The 21,905-nt window shown below is 39.7% G+C and overlaps 2 protein-coding genes across 2 annotated transcripts; one reads left to right on the top strand and one right to left on the bottom strand.

Annotated features, from left to right (window-relative positions):
* Nucleotides 1-676: 676 nt before the first annotated feature.
* Nucleotides 677-12,702, top strand: pold1 (polymerase (DNA directed), delta 1, catalytic subunit). The gene is made up of 27 exons (XM_067615523.1): nucleotides 677-800; nucleotides 1,804-1,992; nucleotides 2,608-2,721; nucleotides 2,917-3,057; nucleotides 3,289-3,414; nucleotides 3,589-3,757; nucleotides 4,340-4,454; nucleotides 4,587-4,716; nucleotides 4,859-5,025; nucleotides 5,133-5,237; nucleotides 5,382-5,522; nucleotides 5,661-5,771; nucleotides 5,928-6,119; nucleotides 6,211-6,299; nucleotides 6,390-6,506; nucleotides 7,022-7,135; nucleotides 7,372-7,519; nucleotides 9,510-9,605; nucleotides 9,790-9,927; nucleotides 10,156-10,331; nucleotides 10,478-10,630; nucleotides 10,746-10,848; nucleotides 10,980-11,112; nucleotides 11,549-11,662; nucleotides 11,831-11,883; nucleotides 12,232-12,329; nucleotides 12,436-12,702. Exons 2-27 carry the CDS (start codon nucleotides 1,806-1,808, stop codon nucleotides 12,521-12,523), a joined length of 3,318 nt encoding a protein of 1,105 aa, XP_067471624.1. The 5' UTR covers nucleotides 677-800; nucleotides 1,804-1,805; the 3' UTR covers nucleotides 12,524-12,702.
* An 836-nt stretch (nucleotides 12,703-13,538) lies between these two features.
* Nucleotides 13,539-20,804, bottom strand: zgc:55558 (GTPase KRas). The gene is made up of 5 exons (XM_067615524.1): nucleotides 20,493-20,804; nucleotides 20,149-20,261; nucleotides 17,538-17,716; nucleotides 16,094-16,253; nucleotides 13,539-15,941 (listed from the first exon to the last, which is right to left on the bottom strand). Exons 2-5 carry the CDS (start codon nucleotides 20,257-20,259, stop codon nucleotides 15,828-15,830), a joined length of 564 nt encoding a protein of 187 aa, XP_067471625.1. The 5' UTR covers nucleotides 20,260-20,261; nucleotides 20,493-20,804; the 3' UTR covers nucleotides 13,539-15,827.
* Nucleotides 20,805-21,905: the final 1,101 nt, after the last annotated feature.

Here is a 21,905-nt window from a genome sequence, read left to right as displayed (position 1 = left end):
GAGAACCCCTGCGTCACGTACATGCAATTTAATGGCGCAGAGCAAAAATAAATGTCAGTTTAAGCAAGTAAACAAGTAAACAAAGAAGGAAGCGTAGTATAAGTAAGTATAAGCAGTAAGTAGTAAAAGTAAATAAGCATAAGTCCGTGTAAAGCAGTGGTAGGGCTGCTTATCACTGCTTTACAAAGTCAGCCACCTGTTAGTCTGACCGGCGGCGAGATGTCGCTGTTGGGTAGATTTGGTTTATCTATTTAACTACATATGTTTACAGTTACGGCTGACAATGGCAACAGAAATGAACAATATCACATATCTCTGCGATTCAAATCAACTGCCTGTTGTCTATCCGGAAGTGACAGTTGTTATTAGCGCGACATCACGGTGATTTGGTCTATTGTTATTATTAAATACAGTTAATAATATGCCTGCTTCTGTTCTTGAGCCCTATTTCCCTCCCTCGCTGCTGCGCTCTTCTGACGTCATTTTGCCGGGTACACATGTTTTTTTTCACGTACAAGGTATAGCCAAGCCGCGTTAAACTTCCTCCTCACGACACACGCTCTTACCACTGAGTCTCCGCCATGTCAGTGACGTCATTGTCCATTCCTTGGCTAACTGGCCTAGTAACAAAACGGAAATTTTTCCGCGGGTTCTGCGGTGAAAGTTCACAAATTGAAGAAGAGTGGCGGGAGCTGTTGTCAACTGGGGTCTGCAGCGAAGAAGTAACGTTGATTTCTAACTTTGTTGGAAGAGCACCAGCCATTCACAGTTGTCCCGACAGGTTTCATACCTACGTTTAGGTAAGATAAGCGTTGGCGCTGACACTTGTTCTGTTGTTTACACTCGCGGATGCTAGCTCGCTGCTTTAGCTTGTTACAAAAGCAAGCAGCTGCGCTAGTTAAAAACAAAAGATAACTCGGCATTAACTGTGCAGTAGGGATACCGGGGTTGATATATATACCACGTTTTAGAGAAAATATGAATGTGAAAGCGCAGCATGAACACGTTATGTTACCTGCGTCAATCTGAAATATCATTGAGAATACACAACACAGTTACAGGACTTGGCAGTTGTGATGCTAAAAGTGTGTAGTCTATGTTGAGAGAAGTTAGAAGGGGTGCAGCGACAGCCATACTAGATTCATAAAGAAGCTAATGAAGCAGGATGTGCAGTATTGAAATCAGGTGTCTTGTCTTTATATTCATGCCAGTCTACTTTTGACTTGTGTCCAGGCTACTTTTTTTTTCTCATGCTGTTTTGATACACCTTATCTTTTTATTGCACGTTATTTCCCATCCTCATTGACATAGCAAACACGTCGTGCTTGTCATTTAAAAAGTGCCATACAATACTACAATATTCGTTTTATAAGTAATGACAGCACTGTACGCACTTCACCTAATATTCTACAGTATGCATACCCTATCCTACACATTTCCTGAGCTTATACTCAGCTGCCACAAATGCAGACAGTGCAAAGAATATTGGCATAAGTAAAGTCAAATTAAATGTTTATTAATTATTCTGTCTGAGCTTTCATATGTACAATAATATCTTAGTTGTCTGATAAAATGTTGGCTTTCATTGCAGGTGGTATTACGCTCCTAAAGTGGTACAGTAGTAAAATGTTGTTGGTAGTTTTGCCTGAATATGAATATATGTGTTAAATGCTATCATTAAGGACTAATTGCTACACTATTGTAAGTGCCTCTTTTCCTGAATTAAGCATTTTCTTTCTCTCTAATCTTCTTCTTTAAAGTGCTTTGTTCCACTAAGTTTTCTTTTGATTGACTGAATTGTAGGCATGGATTATAAAAGACGCAATGGTGGCCCCTTCAATGGTGGTGCGTCCCAGGCCAAACGGGGTAGGACGGCTGCTGAATGGGAGGACAGTCCATCGCAGTTTGAAGAGGAATTGCTCATGTTTGACGAAGCAGAGATGGAGGCAGAGGAGATGGAGGGGCAGGCAGGGCATGATGTTATTCCTGTCGGTAAGTTGTTGAGAGAAAAGCACAGCACAGTGCAGTTGCGACCATGAATTTTTTTAGTATCATAGGCTGGTTTGTCATTCTTTTATTGGTTTTTCTATAACATTACATTTAATGTTGTCATATATGTCAGTGGCCAAAAAAAGTTTTACACCATCTCCATAACTGGAAAATCACATGATGAGCTTAAGCTGTAGACTCTCATAGCAGCCACTCAATATGAAGTCTCCTTATGTCACACAGTTATCATTTTTAGTTGAACAAAGACAGCTACATACACTATTCTGCAGAACCTATCTTCGTGTAGAATAACGGTCATGTTTGTTTTACAGCCTGATTTTCTCTTTTGTTAGGTAAGTAATTTGTATGGCTGCTGGCTCTAACAAATCAGTTTGAATGGTGAAATGGGTAATCTAGTCATGCCATGAGTAAATAAAGCATGCTTTGCTTTGTGATTTATGCAAACGCCTGCAGCTGTGGAACTAGTTAACCTTCATCCCAGGAAGTTACTCCTACTGTGTCAGTTCAACTTCTGACAAACAGTTCTTAGCTGTACCTATTGTCATGATAAATTATGCACTTTCATTTAATTTCTGTCTTACCTCTTTGTTCTGTCAGGGGACCTCTTCTCAGCAGACCTTAACCCTCGATGGCGGCGGCCTCATGCCCCCCCGCTGGAACCATCTTCTGATACTTTGGTGTTTCAGCAGATTGATCTCGACCATTATTTAGGTAACTGCAAAACAGACTAATTTTATTTCCCCTTAAGCCACTTCTCTGGCTTTCTTTAAATGGCCTAATCTCACAGTTATCTTGGGTTCTTTGGCTCAAATAAGGAATAATTGGACTTGCCCACCTGCTCAAGTGCTGTTGCTGTACATGAAAAGAAATGGCATCTAAGTTAGTTTTCCCCTTTGTGTTCTGCAGGGCTGAGTGTGGCTGGCATGCCTGGCCAGTCACAGGGAAAAGTCCCGATCATTCGGATGTTTGGGGTGACAGACAGTGGCAACAGTGTGTGCTGTCATGTTCACGGTTTCGCACCTTACTTCTACGTGCCTGCACCAAGTGGTGAGTCATTTTTTGGTCACACGTGATAGAATACGTGAGTATACGTTGTATTTAGATGACTCATTTACACATTTATTAGCTTTTATTCAATTACAATTGAAACATCTTCTTAGTAGAACACATTTCTGTCTACTGAGTGTCACTTTTCTGAATGATTTTACTTTAAAAATCATGTCATTAAATCTTTTTGAATTTAAACAAATTTTCCCTCTTTCTGCTTTCTGTGAAAAGGGTTCAAACCTGATTACCTGGGTGAATTTAAAAGAGAGTTGAACAGTGTTGTGTTGAAGGACATGCGCTCCAATAAAGACAACATCTCTGTCACTGTGTTGGCTGTGGAGATCACCCGCAAAGAGAGTGAGTACACGTGATGTGCAAATACTGGTGAGCATTTGTTGTTCGTTAAACATATGTGTGTGAAAGTGTTCTCACCAGTATGTTCTTTGGTCTAATTACTGTGAATCTGATGAGGATGAGCCTAGTTAGAAAAAAACATTTGAATACAAACTTCTTATTTTCTTCTCCCTGCAGATATGTATGGTTACCATGGGAAACGTATTCTGGATTTCTTGCGGATAACCATGGCGATGCCTCGTCTCATTGCCCCTGCAAAGAGACTGCTGGAGCAGGGCTTCAAGTTTGGACATTTCCCCCTCCAGGGTTACCAATCCTTCGAGGCCAACATAGATTTTGAAATCAGGTGTGTGTGTGTGTGTTTAAAAATGGATAAAGTGATTCGATAACTTGACAGTCAAAGGGACGGAATAGACTTAAAATTAATCTCAAAATATATTTTGAATGTTTTTTGCTCAAAAAACAAAACAGTTAAGAGACCTCATTAAATCAACCATTAGATTACACACTATGCTTTCTAGGTCTGTGTAAACAGACAAATGATTGTTGACTTAACACACTGATACTTAATGAGTGGCTTAATTCAGCCTGTGGTGTATGTACCTCAGAGTTTTATCGAGATGTATTTATTTATTACTTAACTTCAACATGGTGTTTGCACTGATTGTGTTGTGTTAGATCAAACAGGGTTTTGAGAAATTTTGTAGCCATATTCTTGTGTTATTATATATTAAGTTGTTTTCTTACATGTATATGCAGGAGATCATTGGAATCTCACTAAAATGCATGTCCAGGTTATGAAGAATTTGGGAAAACTCACTTGTAGATAGAGTTTTTATTTCGTAATTAATGATTTTCTTACAAAATACTTACTAATACAATACTTAAGTTGTATTTTTCAGTTTCATGAGCCTCTCTGTTTCGTCAGGTTTATGGTGGACTGTGATGTGGTGGGATGCTGCTGGATTGAACTTCCCAAAGGCAAATACAGAGTACGTGAAGAGAAGAGCACGGGAGACACGGATTCTCAGTACCCGGGCAAGGTGGGTCTAGTTTATGTCTTACATGTTGCACAACACAATGTCATTGTTGTGGGTCCAACATGGGTCATACAAACAATATATTGTCAGGCTATCAACAGTGGTGTTAATGAACTTCTTTTCTTTATACTTCAGGTGTCCTTGTGTCAGTATGAGATTGATGTAGGATGGACAGATTTAATAAGTCACCCAGCAGAGGGAGACTGGCAGAGGATCGCACCGCTCAGGGTCCTCAGCTTTGACATCGAGTGTGCAGGAAGAAAAGGTCTGTCTTTTTCTTTCTCTGTGACATTATCATCATACAGCAAGCAAACTATCTCCCTTAATAGATTTCTTAACACATAAACGAAGCCTGATCATGCAAAGTTTTTTTTTTCTTGTGCGTTAACTATTTCCTCTCTTTCCAGGAATCTTCCCAGAAGCAGACAAAGACCCTGTGATTCAGATTGCGTCTATGGTGCAGCGACAGGGTGAGACAGAGCCCTTCATTCGCACGGTGTTCACGCTCCAGTCCTGCGCCAGCATCGTGGGCAGTCAGATATTGTGCTTCACACAAGAGAGTCAGCTACTGCAGGTATACAAGTTGGCTTCAGGAAGGCACTGAAAAACATACATATTTTGTAATGTTCTATTGTTCATCCTTCACATCCTTGTTTGTTTGTTTTATGTCTCTGTGAACAGAGCTGGGCGGAGTTTTTGAGGACAGTGGACCCAGACATCATCACCGGATACAACATCCAAAACTTTGACTTTCCCTACTTGCTCAACAGGGCTGCTGCTTTAAAGGTTAGATGGAGCCACATTCACCTACTACTTCCATGCACATATATACTAATGCACTGCCTTGGGACGAATGTATTTGTCGTAGAAATACTTCAGATCTCCCTTTTCTCCCACTTTACTCAATAATATATGTTCTTTTGTGTTCAGGTGAATCTGTTTCCCTACTTGGGCCGAGTGCGAACCACCAAGTCAGTCTTGCGAGACCTAAACTTTCAGAGCAAGCAGATGGGCCGCAGAGAGAACAAGGTCATCAACATGGAGGGCCGTGTTCAGTTTGATCTGCTGCAGGTCAGCACTTACTGAAATCACTAAATTATGATTTGACGATAGTTACATCACACTATCACACGATAGTTACATTGCTTGGATAAGAATGTTTTCAGTAAAAGATACACTGAGTATAATCTGACTTTATGTGTCTGTTAGGTTCTCCTCAGGGACTACAAACTGCGCTCGTACACGCTGAATGCTGTTAGTTTCCACTTCCTGCAAGAACAGAAGGAGGATGTGCAACACTCCATCATCACTGATCTGCAGGTAAAGCACAAACCAGTAACTGTCTTGCATCTTGAAAAGAGAGCTGGTTACCTTTTTACATTTCATTTACATTTTAAAAAATAAAAAGACTTCTTGAAAAACATTGTTGTTGCTGTTTTTTTTTTTTCCTGTCCTTCCCCCTTTTCCCCATCTCAGAATGGCAACGAACAGACACGCCGTCGTTTGGCGGTGTACTGCCTGAAAGACGCCTATCTCCCGCTGCGTCTGCTGCAGAAGCTGATGTGTGTGATCAACTACATGGAGATGGCCAGAGTGACCGGTGTGCCTCTCACCTACCTGCTCTCAAGAGGACAACAGATCAAAGTTGTCTCTCAGCTGCTGCGACAGGTAACAAACACAGGCAAACACAAACTCATGAATCAGTTACTGCATGTGTGCATACATATGTATGGAAACTAAGTGATGTATGTGTGTTCAGGCCATGAAACAGGACCTGGTCATGCCTGTTGTAAAAACAGAAGGAGGAGAAGATTACACTGGAGCAACTGTCATTGAGCCAGAGAAAGGGTATGTGTGTGTGTGTGACTCCTGGTGATGATGGTTTAGTAGGTGCAAGCTTCTCATATACCTTTACATCACCACCTCCTTCTCTTATAGGTATTACAGCCTTCCCATTGCCACCCTGGATTTCTCCTCCTTGTATCCGTCCATCATGATGGCTCACAATCTGTGCTACACCACCCTGCTGCAGAAAGGCTCAGCGGAGAAACTAGGGTAAAACATTTTTTTTTTCATTATGTCAAAATCCATAAACAAATGGCTTTTGTTTCATGTCAGTCTGTGATTCCCTACTTGTGCAGTGGGAGTTGACAGTCAAAAAAACCTGTGAGTCATGAAAGTTATGAAGTTAAAAATGGCGAATAGCGGACAGTTTCCCTCAACTTCGACTTCTTGTAGTTGAAATGTGTTTTATAAAAGGAGCTGCTGACTTCATGCCACTTGCATCATGAGTCTCATGAGCTGAATGTGGTTTGCCATATATGTTAAGCCAGCCTACAGACTTATTCTGATTAACTGATTATTTAGGAAACTGACAGGATAAAAAATTAAAATAAGCAACAAAATGTTTTACCTGAAACATTGAAATGCATCGACACAACTTCAGCTAGTTTAATTCATTGTTTCTTAATTGATTCATTCTTTGTAATAACCATTTAAACACGTACAATGTGCTTATGTTTAGTATTATAAATGGAGGACTAATAATTGAAGGGATTGTGTGTCTTTAGTCTGTCATCAGAGGATTTCATCAAGACTCCGACTGGTGATCAGTTTGTGAAGAGCTCTGTGAGGAAAGGACTTCTACCTGAGATCCTGGAGAACCTGCTGTCTGCCAGAAAGAGGTTTGAATTGGTTCAATAAACCTTAGAATTTAAATTGTGAACACCTATCCTCTAATTCACAAATAGTGTTTGACCTGTTTCCTCTTGTTGTAACAATTTTCAGATTTACGCTGGAAAAAACTATTTAGAATTATATTTTAATACCTAGACATACAACAGGTGAAGGTGCTCTTGGTGCGCCCATAAATCAACCTGATGTGGCGTCTTTCTAAGATTGTCCCACTGTCTGTCCTCAGGGCCAAGACTGAGCTGAAGAAGGAAACTGACCCTTTCAAGAAGCAGGTGCTGGACGGCCGACAACTGGCCCTCAAAATCAGCGCAAACTCCGTCTATGGCTTCACGGGGGCCCAGGTGGGCAAGCTGCCCTGCCTAGAGATCTCCCAGGTGAGCTCTTTATTCTGGGTGTTAAAAACTTTGGAATCATTGTGCAGACTAGATACAAGTGACTGCAAAATGTGTGATGTTGCAAGCTTTCCACATATGTCATATATCATGATTTACATACTGCAATTACTGTGAAGAACAATGTTTTACTGTGGCCATATTTACAGTATGTTTACAATATCAGTGTCCTGGTCTTCAAATATAGCCAATTTATCAAGATTTTTTAAAAATAATGAATAATGTTTTTTGTTTTTATTCATTTTATTTTTTTAACAAAACCTGATTACACACCTGAAGGGCCTGAACTGTAAACATGTATAAAATGTTTACAGTTCAGGCTCAACATCACAATTTTAAAGGAGGTTGTCCTCACTTGACTTAACGTCACTTTTCCCACTGCGCTGCACAGATGTGAAATCAGAACACAAGTGGTAACCAACAAAGATGTAGAACAAAGATAAGTGTTGAAATTGAACCCACAAAACAGGTGGAAGAATTGTAAAAATGAGCTATAACCTCTTATTTGTAAAGAGCAGCCTCCAATAAACAAAGCTGACAAGATGTCAAAGCTAGAGACTTGTTCTGTACAGATTTTACACAGCTGTCAGTAGCTATGTTTACATGGATACTAATATTCCGCTAATAATTTGAATAATAGCTCAATCAGAATAAAAATGCCTCATGTAGCCGCCTCAATCTGAAGAGACTGCCCGATCCAGCCTGATCAGAAGGAATTTTCAATTGGGCAGAGAGGGGTGGTGTAAACCTTTGATAATCTGTTCAGTAGGAAAATATTAGTACCTATCTGACAGTTTCTCTTTGGTTGGAATAAATGTATTCTTCCTGTGCATGTTTGGCCCACATGGGTGTGTGAGGGAGAGAGAGAATGAGGTTAGCAGCTGTGAACATATGGGTTCACAATGACGACAACGGGTTAGCCTAACCTGACCAGTTCACTTAAGGTGGACCAGCTATTCTCACTCATTCTATTCTTTTCTCTCTCATCACTTTTGTGCATGTCACACAGCTGTTCTGATTAAATGCAGCGATGCATGTGTTAGATTACATCACATGTAAACAGTTGACCCGAAATCTTCAATCGGGATGATTTCATTCAGAATGGGGACAAAAAAAAGTGTGCATGTAACAGCAGCTATTGAGGGACTTGTTTGGATCAGATCAAGTTTTTAAACCTTTTAGAGTTGCACCATATTTTAACAGTCCAGATAATGAGACAGACATTTGGAGGATAAATAGGAGTCCTCCATGGATGGACTCTGTTAGCACGATGGAGCTGAAGTTAGTTACTTGAACAATAGCTATGAGGGCAGCAGTTTAATAATGCAGATGCTTTTAAAACTGGGGAAAACTGTTTTTAATGCTACTAAAATAGAAATTTAACAATCCATTACGTTTTGGGTGACTAATTATCAAAGAAGACAAACACTGCTATAGAAAAAAAATTGGTTGCCCTACTGAACATCCTTATCATCCAGCATCAGGTATGATCAGATAAGATGACCGTTGCTGTGTCTGAACACTTCCTGCTGACCTAAAAACTGCTTTCAGTATCAGTTGTAGTTTGAATGTCGTACCACATGTACATGCAAACAAGCATGTCGCTTGATGTTTGCATCTAACAGAATTTGGACACAGCGTCTTACAGCTGCAGCAACACTGGAACTGACAAATAAAAAATGTATTTAAAAGTAGACTTTAGTGTCTGAACTCTTCTTGCTGACTACAACCGACTGTGATTCTTACAGTCAGTTTTGTGTGAGGTTGACTTGCTTAGTTACACAACAATCTCACAGTGTTGAGCTGCTGCTGAGCTATTTGCAGGTTTAGTGGTCAAATACGTCACTCAGTGGCCAATATGTTGCGCAGTCACTGAAACTCACAATGTGTAATGTGGATGTTAATGATTTTACTCCACATCATAGATAATTTTAGTGAACGTGTTTAAAATCTTTTGTCTTTTCTCCTGTAGAGTGTCACTGGTTTTGGAAGACAGATGATTGAGCAAACCAAACAGTTGGTGGAGTCAAAGTACACCATTTCCAACGGTTACAAGGCTGATGCCAAGGTGAGGAACACATGGAGCTGCCCTCCACCAATACTGACCCAAACTATTCTCTTTTTCCCCTTTTTTGTTCATTATATCAGCTTTATTTATTTATATCAATTTGAGTTTTGAGCTGACCAATGGTTCACCTTTGTGTGTATGTTCTTGTTAAAATGACATTTTCATTTTTATTTATATTTTAAAGGTAATTTATGGGGACACAGACTCTGTCATGGTTAAGCTTGGCGTGGCCACAGTGAGGGAGTCCATGGATATCGGGAAGGAGGCAGCCGAGTGGGTGTCGTCCCATTTTACACCACCCATCAAACTGGAGTTTGAGAAGGTACCATTTCATTATAAGAGGTGTTACACAAATCAGTCTAATGTAAATCAAACTAAACTGAGAGGGAAAGAGACGTGCAGCAGAAACAGACCTTGTCTTCTGGCCAAAAAATGTCGTGAGAATCAAGCGACAGTGTCAGACTGCAGTGAGGCAGGGTTTTAGATCACAGGAGAGTTGGAGCTTCGTCTCTCTCAGCTAACGAGAGCTCTTTTTTTGTTAATTCCACAGGTGTACTACCCGTACCTGCTGATCAACAAGAAGCGCTACGCAGGCCTGTATTTCTCCTCCAACGCAGACACACACGACAAGATGGACTGTAAAGGCATTGAGACTGTCCGAAGAGACAACTGCCCTCTGGTGGCTAACCTTATTAACACCTGTCTGCAGAGAATCCTCATAGACAGGTACACACACACACACACACACACACACACACACACACAAACTGCAGTTCTAAATGTGGTATTCAGATGCTGAACCCACTTTGTGGTGGATGTTGGGCTGAATTTTAACTATGAAGGTAATCACAGCTGATGTGATGTGTCTTTAGGGATCCTCAGGGTGCTGTGGCTCATGCCAAGGAAGTGATCTCCGACCTGCTGTGTAACCGTATCGACATCAGCCAGCTGGTCATCACCAAGGAGCTGACGCGTACCGCCCAGGAGTACGCCGGCAAACAGGCGCACGTGGAGCTGGCCGAGAGGTCTGATTAACCAGAGTGATCAGACACTGATCAATAATTGCTCAGAGGGAAATATATATATCCAGTATGTGTGCGATATGGGTGAGCTGACCTATTTCATATTGATATTTTCCAGGATGAGGAAGAGAGATGCAGGCAGCGCCCCCAACCTGGGAGACAGAGTTCCGTATGTCATCATTAAGGCCGCGAAGGGAGCAGCAGCTTACATGAAGTCAGAGGTCTGTAGCGCCATCTTTGATTGTCTGTTCATGTTTGTGTCATTTGTTTATTCCCCCTTTACATGTCATACATATAAAATCCTGATGAGATGTGGTTGGCCTCTTTTTTCTGTTGCTTCATGTTGCTTCAGGACCCTATCTATGTGCTGGAGAACAACATTCCCATCGACACACAGTACTACCTGGAACAGCAGCTGTCCAAGCCCCTGCTGAGAATATTTGAGCCCATCCTGGGAGAGAGCAAGGCAGAGAGCATCCTGCTCAGTGAGTCTACTCGCATCATAGTCTTGTAACAGTATTGCATAAAAAAAGTAATGATACCAAGCATTTGCTGTGTTCTGCTTTTTTCCATTTCCTGACCATGAAATATTTTTTTAGGAGTTTTACAACTTTAAGATGCCACTTTTGAGGCTGGGAACTTGTGATTGGCATTTGTCATTTGTCAGTTAAACTAATAATTGAACAATCTATAGAATGATCATCAAATTAATCAGCATCTGCAGCCTCACACTTATCTTTCTGTGTATCAAAGCTGCCTATTAAAGTATCAAGGCTGCACGATTTAGCCAAGACATGTGGAAAATACCTGTGTGTGTGCTAAAGATAGGTGTGCTGGTTAAATAAATTACACAATAGTCATCATGTTTTACCATCTGGCTTTACATCTCAGCTTTGATGTTGATTTTCTGATGTGTTTCAGAGGGAGACCACACTCGCTGTAAGACCGTGTTGACATCGAAGGTCGGGGGCCTCATGGCATTTGCTCAGAAGAGGAGCACCTGTATCGGCTGCAAAGCTGTGCTGAAGACAGACGGTGTGTGTGTTCAGTGTTTTATTATATATTATATTATATTTTTGAAAAAATGGAATGATTTTCTTTTGGAATTTTTAATTTAGGATCAGTCTATACTTATTTTTGTATGTATCGTGGTACATTTAAGAGCTTTATACAGTATGTGTAACATCTAACATGTCATTGCAGCGGCTGTATGCGATTTCTGTAAGAAGAAGGAGTCGGAACTTTACCAAAAAGAGGTGGGAAACTGAGATGACTCAGTATTTTAACATGTTTTCTTCTCTGCAGTTTAACATAAATTGTTCAAATAAATGTGATATTACATTTATTTAAGTACGTTGATTTAACACAACAGAATGTCTATTTTAATATCAAATCAAATTTAGTATTATTTCGTGATAATTGACTTGCTGGCTGCTATAGACCAGTTAGCTGGTTAAATTGTAACTTTGTTTCAGTAAAGCACAATTAATTTTTCATCAGATTGTTTTGTTTCTAGAAGAATTTACTGGATAATATATGAGGGAAAAGTCACTTTTGTCCTGTCATTTCCAACGAGTTGTTAACACTCAGGTTGTGAATTTCAGATCTTTCACCTAAACACTCTGGAGGAGCGTTTCTCTCGCCTGTGGACTCAGTGTCAGCGTTGTCAAGGCTCCCTCCATGAGGATGTGCTCTGTACCAGGTACATAAACGGCACATATTTATTATAACTGTGTGTTTACTGCTGAGTTATGGCTGAGCCCACATGGTTACGTCCGGTAACGCTGTCCCTCCTCACTCCTCTGCAGCCGAGACTGTCCCATCTTCTACATGAGGAAGAAGGTTCAGAAAGATTTGGATGATCAGAGCAAGCTGGTGTCTCGTTTTGGATGGTGAGAGAGGCGCACACACTCATTCCCAATCTGCCTCATTTCATATCACCACAGACTCTTATCCAATCACTGTGTGTTTTGGTGGTCAAAATGCATATATATCACTATTTCTATGTTTTCTAATGTGAAAAAACTGACATTAAGTAGTGTTTTTTTTGTAAAATAAAATGAAAAAGCAATCTATTCCTTTTGGGCTGTTGAGTATGATCACTGCTTATCGAATTATTGGAAAAATCATCAGTGACAAAATTTGCATACATGCTCTTTTGAACATATGCAAATGTTGCATGAATATATTTTTTCTACTTTCACTGTAGCAGTTGTGGCAGACGTGAGTGTGTGAATTGCGCAATTTAGGGTATTCTTGAGAGATCTGACAGGCTGTGATAGAGAACTTGAGAAGGTATACTTAAACTGGGTTTGACCAAGAAAGGGATTTCTACAAAACTATTTTCTGACTTCAAATTTATTGATATATTTGAGTGAAAATGTAATTTTATAAAAGGGATCCAACTTACAATAGAAGACAGATTTCCCTTTTTATGAAAACCCCATAGACAAAACCATGATGCTGAACCACGCTGCTGTCATCGAGTTTACACACTGTAAACAGGTTTATAGTGCATGATCCAATGTTAACTGTGATGACAAAGCATGTACTTTTACAGAAAGGAAGAGGAACTTGATCGCCTTCCTCTTCAGCGTTATTGTCGTAGTCAAACCTCATAAACCACATCCCTTCCTTCCCACTGATTTGGAGGTTGAAAAAAAAAAAAAACGATCTCTAAATGTTCATGGCACAAACTGAGGATGGGGAAACTAGACGTAGTGTTTGACCTACCTTCTTTCAAGATAAGGTCTGAAAATATAAGGTCTGTTATCAGAGCTCATGAATCAGATGTGGTACTTTAGTTTGTGTTTGAGATGAGTTCTTGTCATGTCCATCTTTTTAAAAATACACATATCCTCTTGTTAACCCCTTATCTGTGAAGAGCAACCTTAGATGAACACAACAGACAAGACGTAAAAGACTTTTACTTGTTCATTACAGATTTTACACAGCTGTCAGTGAGAGACTTGTTCAGATCAGATCAAGTTTTCAAACCTTTTAGAGTTGCTCTATATTTTAACAGTCCAGATAATGAGACAGACATTTGGAGGATAATTAGGAATCCTCCATGGATGGACTCACCTCTGTTACCAACTGAAGTTAGTTACTTGAACTTACAATAACTATAAGGGCAGCAGTTTATTAATGCAGATGTTTTTTAAATTGGGGAAAGCTGTTTGTAATGCTACAAAAATAGAAATTTAACAAATCCATTACATTTAGGGTGACTAATTATCAAAGAAGACAAACACAGCTATATAAAAAAAAAAGTGGTTGCCCTATTGAATATCCTTATCAGCATCAAGTATGATCAGATAAGATGACCGTCACTGTGTCTGAACTCTTCCTGCTGACTGAAAACTGCTTTCAGCATCAGTTGTGGTTAAAATGTTGTACCATATGGCACATTTTCTCATGGTACATGCTTGATGTTTGCATCTAACAGTATTTGGACACAGCGACTTACAATTGCAACAACACTGGAACTGACAAATAAAAAAAAAAAATGTATTAAAAGTAGACTTTGGAATACAGTGTGACTGTGTGGGACAAACAGCAGTTCAACAATAAGCTGATGGAGACAAAACATCCCATCTCAACCAATCATTGGACACAGCTCCCAGTCTGTTACTCCTTACTTCCTGATAAGACACCATATTCCTGAGTTAACTTTTTCAATGGCACTAACTAATCCTAAACTCTACAATAAACACATAACAGGAGATGAATAAAGTGCACCTAGGAGTCTGGAACACTATTTTGAGGCTTTGTTACCATGGTGATCGTGTCCTTTTTACAGCATTTTCGTTGACATGTGGTCTTTGTGGAAAAGCAAAACATACACGTTAGATATTGCTGTTGTGTTTCAAGCCCAAAAGGACACACTAAACTGTGAAGAAACACCAGGAGAAGACAACTAATTTCTCAACTTCCAGAAAGTTTTGGCCAATCATCTGTCTGGAAGCACAATGTTTTCATAGGAAATCGTTGTCAGTAGGATGACTTTCATGTTCGTTTTTTTTGGGTGGGGCTCCATGAAGACAGATGTGTACTTGAGCAATCACATAAGTCACATGACAAATTTCACCACACTAAATGTGTTGAGTCATAAAATCATTTTGATTTGGATCACCTGATGCGACGGTGCAAAGTGCAGCGACGCACCACTGTGAACCGTCGAACAGGAGCTGAAATGTCTGTAAAAACACTGGCCGGACAAATCACAATTACAGAAAAATAATTATCTTTCCAGACTCATTCTCATTTAGGTTCTTGAAGGAAAAAAAAAAGTCTACCACAGACTCAAATGAAGTTTTCACAAATGCTGGAAAAAAAAAAAAAAAAACTCAACTAAAAACTGCAGTTTCTAGTTGTTTGGTCATCAAAACAAAAACCAACAATTCAGTGTTAAATGAACACTGCACATTGGATGAATAAATGGCCAATCTTGTTGCAGCTTACTTTTAAAAAGGCATACTATGCAGGATTTTCCTTAAGAGACTGAGTATAGACTCGCTCTCCACTGCTGGAGAGATGTTAATAACACAGCAGAGCACTCCTCCACCCGCTCACTTTGTTATTCTCACACAGACAGGAAACTGTACAATGCTTTCACATTAATTCATTCAATTAACTTTTGGATGTGGACCATTTATCTTATCTACCTGTTATGTTTCATATATTCATCAGCATGCAAGGTTATTGATAAACAGTGGAGATAATAAAACAGTTGTAATAAATCAGTGTTGACACTGAAACCCTGTGTAGGCCTACTTTTTTTTCCCCCACACACAGATCAAAACTGATCAGGAATTGATAAATAATCGCACTGATGACCTTGAAACAATCAGAAAATTACGTTTTATTTATCTGATTGACGCTTTGTTTTTGCTACCGCCGCTCCATCTCTTCATTCACTCTCTAGCGCGCTCGATCAACGCTGCTCTCTCTCACTCCCAACTAGCTCTGGTGTCGTTTAGGAGGAGGGGCCACCTTTAAATGTTGCATTTACAAACAGCAGCAGCCGACAAATCCTGCATAGTATGCCTTTAAATGAAAACTGACAGCAGGAGACTGGATCTGCTTCCCTGTCCAGAGCTGTGCTGGACGTCTCTGAAGTGACAGAGGAGGTGTGTGTGTGAGAGGGGGGAGCATGAAACAAGTGCTGCATCTGTGGGATGCTGGTGTGTGTGCTTTGCTATAGTATTATGCAACGTCTCTGAGTGTTCTTCTTGCTCTTCTTGTTGCTGCGGTTGGTCTCTTTATATCTTCTAATCTCCCGTACTAGCGAATAAAAAGCTTCTTCTACACCCTGCAAGACAGACACAGAAAAATGCAAACTTCAGGTTTTTTTGTTTGTTTTGGTAATAAGTTTTTTTCCCTGTAATATCTGTCATTTATTTGCAGGTGTCATGCATACATCAAATCATACTAAATACAGATGTTATTGTCTTTCCTACGTACCTGTCTGGTTTTGGCGGAAGTCTCAACAAACGGCACACCGTAGGTTCGTGCCAGTTCCTGCGCCTGCCGTGTCTCCACCGAGCGGGAACTCAGGTCGCTTTTGTTCCCCACCAACACCATGGGAACGCTGTCACTGTCCTTCACCCGGTTGATCTGCTCTCTGAGGAAGAGACAGAAGCCATATTCATAGTATATACACCTGATATAAATTGGATCAAACCACCTACAATTTCCCAGACGATATCCAATAATGACATTAATATATACATACAGCCTCACAGGTATAAATAGACATAACCCAAACAAAACTAAATCTACATTTATGCAGCAGTTCATGTCTGTTAACATTATATCCTTTCAGTCCATGGATAAATAGTCTGTAATCCATATAAAAGGAAACTATGAGTAATGTTTTTTTCCCTCCTGGTACTCAGTGCTTTAGAAATATCCAGAAACCAAAAGGTATTCAATCAAAGCTCCACCCTCACTCCTATTCAAATCTAAATCTGGAACCTGAACTTTTTTGAAAGGTTTATCGCAAATCATGATATGAAGAACAGCAGAGAGCAAAATGAATTTCGTTCTCCACCTCAGATCCTTTCAATTTCATCCACGTCTCTGTATCTTCCAGTTTGAATATATAGTTGCAATATTTACCACATGTCACATGTGCACAGTTTTCCCTTGGTATTCAAATTACACAGAATATAGAGTACCAGTCAAAGGTTTTGACTTTTCCCGGATTTCTTCTACCCATTTTTGTATACATTTACCTGTGACCTCCTCCACCTTCCTGTATTATATATCTAATACTTGATACCTGTTACCACATGCACATATTTTACAAGCAGTTGGTGATAAAACCAGCAGCAGCCTATTGCACAACCTCAGCATGCTAATCTTCCATCTAACCTCACAGGAGTCCCATCCCATATCACCATCAAACAGATGCACATTTATGAACTCCCAGAAAGGATCTGATTACCACATTATGGACATGTTCACTTTTTCAAAAGCTTTTATAACCCCATCCTCCTGACACATTATCTAAAAACAGGACAGACATGCTCTACCTAGTTACCAAAAGCTTTTTTTCCCTCCTCTCTCTTTGATGCCAAGTCACTTTTTACCCTATTGAGCAACACGTCAACATTGATCGGAAATCTTACATACAGTAATACCTCTTTCTGTAACTCAAAACTGAACAAACCATATTGCAGAGTACAGGCAAAGCTGTCCGTCATAGCTTGTAACCACACTCTGCTTATCTGTAGACGATATTACAAGTGCTTCCTGCCAATCAGGAAGTAGCCTTTTCAGGGCTGGACAAACGCGTACTGTTGAAATAGACTTTTAGTCCATCCTGCTTTGACAGTAATGTCTAAACTTCTCTCCCTAGATGCGTTTTATTACTGGGGCTTGCAAGCCACGACTCATCTTGTACCTGTAGAGGTGAACGTCCTCAAAGGACTTGGTGTTGTTGATGGCGAACACGCAGAGGAAGCCCTCTCCTGTCCTCATGTATTGGTCCCTCATAGCGCTGTACTCCTCCTGACCTGCAGTGTCCAGGATGTCCAACAGACATGTCTCTCCGTCAATCACCACCTGTTTTCTGTAGGAGTCCTGTAATGTTTACCCCCAGAAAAGAAAGAAAATCAGATAATGATTGCATCATACAGATTCCCATGTTTTACTGACTACCTCACCGCTGCTGTCATGTAGCAACAAGATGTTGTTGGCTGAAATGTTATGTAACGATCTAGCTGAATAGTTTTCAACAACAGCAGAGATAACAGTGTTTGATTTATATCTCTCTCTAGTTTGTGGCAGTTATTTGAAAGGAATGAGGTTACCAGGGAACTCTTTGCTGTAATGGGATTTACCAGGTATTACCATGTTTAAGTCCACTTTTAGAGGTTCTGAGAGGTTTAACAGGATTTTGGTCTGATTGATGGTGCTGTTGATTTGTGATGACAGCTCGCTGTTGTTATCTACGGTGATGTTTTTCTGCACTTTGTTACTGCACTGGTTACTTTGCAGTTTAAGATTTTTACACACAAAACATATGACCACTTTATTAAATGTGGTAATAACAGATAAAACTTTCCAGCGGCAGTAAATCAAGTTGTTGAAATTATCTCCACCTCGAGGACATTGAAATTCTTTCCACGCGTTCATAGATTAGCAATAATAATAATCCTACAATATAAACACATAATGTCTCTGACATATTTTAAGTACAATCTACTGATAAAAGATTTTGAATGTAGAACTTTTAATTATAATGAAGTATTTTTACATTTTTGTATTGCTACTTTTACTGAACTTTTGATACTTGTTGTGTCATGCACATTCACAGTGCCCAGCTCACATGGACTTAAAAGATACCCAAAAAGAAAGACTGTTGCAGCAGTAAAACATTTGTCAGACAAGAACATAACATTGCAAACAAGTAACTTTGTCTCCTGTCTCAAGCTATACAAATACAATCTGACACAAAAAAGGTCTGAAGGTAAGTTAAAGTCCCCCTTCACTCAAAAAACATGTTCTTGTTTCTTCAGTTGGATGTTTGAGCTTCACTCTGCACAATGATAAATGTGCAGAGTTTGACACTAGAAGGCTGTTTTCACATTTATCTGCTGAAAGTGGAAAGTTTCTCTGAGCTCATTGAATATCGAAGTGGTGGGCCAACAAGCATAATTCATAACATCACCAGTAGTTTGGAGACAATTCTGATCCAATATTCAGTTTACACGAGTGTGATGTAGAAACGTGAAGCCTCCAGTGCATCAACACTGAGAATGGACTTCACAGTGAAGTAGGAGACATCTTGTCACCGGCAGGAAAACTTTAGAAATCAATAGTATTTGCACATATATAGATTGTGGATTTTTCAATGAGTGAGAAGAAGGAGTAGATGTCATATCTAGAGTTTTAATGTGGTAATTTAAGTTTTTTTTTTGTAGAAAAAAAACATGAAACAAATTAGTTAACGTAGAGTATTTTATATACATTTAAAAACAAGTCTGGGGGGATCTTTAAGTGAAGGATCTGTGCACCTTTTGTTTCACCCTCTCTCTTCTCTTGATTTTTGGTACAAAGGTCAGTAAGATCATGTGTATGTTAGTTAATCTCCACTAACAGGGCAGATGTGACTTGGCTGTGGCTGTTTACAACCATCTAAAACCTTTAAAAGGCAGATTCACTCACTGACAGGTAAAATGACATAAGAACAACTCATAAAGTGAACACATTACATTTACAATGCGTCTTCACCTCAGGACACTCTCTATACACTCTAATAATGCTGCTCCTCCACCACTGAAGAGCTTTGTTTGGCTCCGCTCTGAGTGAATGAGCAGAGCTTCAAAGTCTGCTTGAAGGGGAGAATGTAGTGTCCCTAAATGAGGCTCTGTCTCTGCACAATCTGCTTTTTCTTTTAAAGCCATTAAACAATGAAATAAATAAGCTCTCTGTCAATCAGAAAACCTGCACAGATTCACATATTATCTCCCATGAAGTTACAAAAAATCTTGTCAGCATTAATTTCATATTTTGACAACCTGTTTTTATAACTTTGAATATATGTAATATTTTGATATTTGTATTCTGCTTTGTCTTTATTCCTATTATGTGTGTTATTGTTTGTGTGTGTGTGTGTGTATGACTTAAGTAACTTTCAGGGACACACACCAGACTTAAGACCAGTTAATTTGGGACGGCTTTTGCAATTGGGGACAAAAGCCATGTCCCCAATTGGTAAAACTCTGATTTTTGGGTCAGTGATTAAGGTTAGGGTAAGTCAGGATATTAACGTAAGTCTATGTAAATACCCCATTGTGTGTGTCTGTGGAGATGATAAGTTTTGCTTTGTGTCTTATTGTTTCTGTTCACCTATCCAGGCAGGGACTACAGATGGAAATTAACTAGTAGCCAAATCTGGTGCAAAGCATCTTTTTCTCCTTGTTTGAGATTAATGATTTTGTACACGAATCTCTCTCTAATAAACCAAACTTTACACAGGTAGAGTGTGTGATGGTTGGTCTCAGTCTCACCTCGATGGTTGGATCATATTCATCCACAAAGTGGTTCTGGATGAGCTGGATAGTGAGGGCGCTCTTCCCCACGCCTCCTGCCCCGACCACCACAAGTTTGTACTCGGTCATGCCTGGAAATATGGATGAAGCCAGCAGGTCAAACTTGTTATCAAAAGCCAATATAGTATCAGGTGAACATGATCAAGCCTAGTGAGTCGGGATTTGCCTCCTTCCTGCCTTCACCGACATGGCGAGACAGTGACCCAGATTTAAGGTGACTGTCCGTTTACGTTAGTTGTCTTAAAAGTTAAGTTTTTAAACAGAGCTACTGAATCTACGTGAACGGCGGTGAAAGTTCTTACCTTGTTGTAGGATTTGTAACAGTCCGTGAAATGATAGCTGAGTTTACGAGTGTATAAATGAGATTAGCTTGCTACATAACGTTAGCCTGAGACGATTTCCTTGTTCAAAACACTTGTAGAAACACTCCAAGGCTCTGACCGCAACTTCTTTTCCTGATTACGTGTCAATGTGTGAACTGGAGATTTATGAAACTACCGATACACACGTAACTTTCTGTTTTAAATAAATAAAACGCCCGGATATTTCGTGCGAGTTCCTATTTAGTCTCCATTGTGGTTCGTTGAAGCAGTCAGAGGCGCTATCTATCGCGTTAATCCCCTCGCTCAACAGCCAATGAAACGACGGCAGACAGACAGACGTCTTAATAGCCCAATCACAGTGGAGTTAGAATTTGTAACCCCGCCTATACCGAACAAAGATGACCAATCATAAACAGTAGCCCTAATTGGGCGTGGCCTTTCAGGAAACCTTCACAGATAGTCATATCGCCACATTCTTCACATATCAATACTGATCATTATTAGTACTTATAGGAATCAATAAGGGACAGCCATGTAAGTACTATTGTACTTGTTAATCTATATTGTCAAAACACATTAACCTCTGCATCATATAATGCATTTCAATAAACAACTCTGCAATAAATAATATTTTTGTGAATGTTTTGCCCATTTAATTTACACATTGGACAGTCAGTCAACAACTGTTTATATTTTTTGTAATTTTTAAGTGTTTAAAGTGTGGCATTGTGATTATAGTGACGCTGTGGGGTTGACAATTGACTATTGATTGAGTACATTTATAATCACAGGTATTCACTGCCCTCAAGTGGTCACAGCGATAAACTGCAATAATACAAAAGTGTTAATATCAGTATATATCGTTAATTAATATCAATATTGTGGACTCATTATTAGTGTGATTATTATAACAACGGTTATACTAGTATTGGCATTAAATGTTTCATGTTAGAGCTGTTTTAATAATGACCTGAGTACTTTAGGTGTCAGTACACTGACAATACAAATTTTCAAACCGAGAATCAGGTGTGTTCACTGCCTTCTCGTGGTCAAAATGAGGAACTGCAACACAATATTAATATGAAATAATTATGAAAATAGTCAGGGATCACCCAAATGAAAGATTTGTTGAATCTGAAACCTAAATTAGAATAATTCTGATTTCTGCATTTTAAATTGACTACTCATGAAAAGAAACCTATGATTTTGGACACAAACACACCCAACCCACCACCCCTCCACCTAAACACCCACACACCCACACACACACACACACACACACACACACACAGAGCATGCATCATGCCCCACCCTCTGGTTCATCCTCACTTCCCTTGTCTGTGACGTTCATGTTTCTGCTTCACTCTCCCACCGAGTGCATCTGCTCTCCCA

Source organism: Thunnus thynnus, chromosome 17 (genome assembly GCF_963924715.1).
Source record: "Thunnus thynnus chromosome 17, fThuThy2.1, whole genome shotgun sequence".
NCBI classification, from domain to species: Eukaryota; Metazoa; Chordata; class Actinopteri; order Scombriformes; family Scombridae; genus Thunnus; species Thunnus thynnus.
This window is presented reverse-complemented; position numbering and strand designations above follow the sequence as displayed.

Bases quoted from the DNA above. Each gene is read 5' to 3' on its own strand.
- pold1 (XM_067615523.1), top strand. From the start codon at position 1,806: ATGGATTATAAAAGACGCAATGGTGGCCCCTTCAATGGTGGTGCGTCC. The intron at 3,058-3,288 runs GTGAGTCATTTT...TTCTGTGAAAAG, and splicing joins CTACGTGCCTGCACCAAGTG to GGTTCAAACCTGATTACCTG. The intron at 11,884-12,231 runs GTGGGAAACTGA...TGTGAATTTCAG, and splicing joins CGGAACTTTACCAAAAAGAG to ATCTTTCACCTAAACACTCT.
- zgc:55558 (XM_067615524.1), bottom strand. From the start codon at position 20,259: ATGACCGAGTACAAACTTGTGGTGGTCGGGGCAGGAGGCGTGGGGAAG. The intron at 17,717-20,148 runs GTGAGACTGAGA...TAAACATTACAG, and splicing joins AATATGATCCAACCATCGAG to GACTCCTACAGAAAACAGGT. The intron at 16,254-17,537 runs GTACAAGATGAG...TCTCTTCCTCAG, and splicing joins GAGGACGTTCACCTCTACAG to AGAGCAGATCAACCGGGTGA.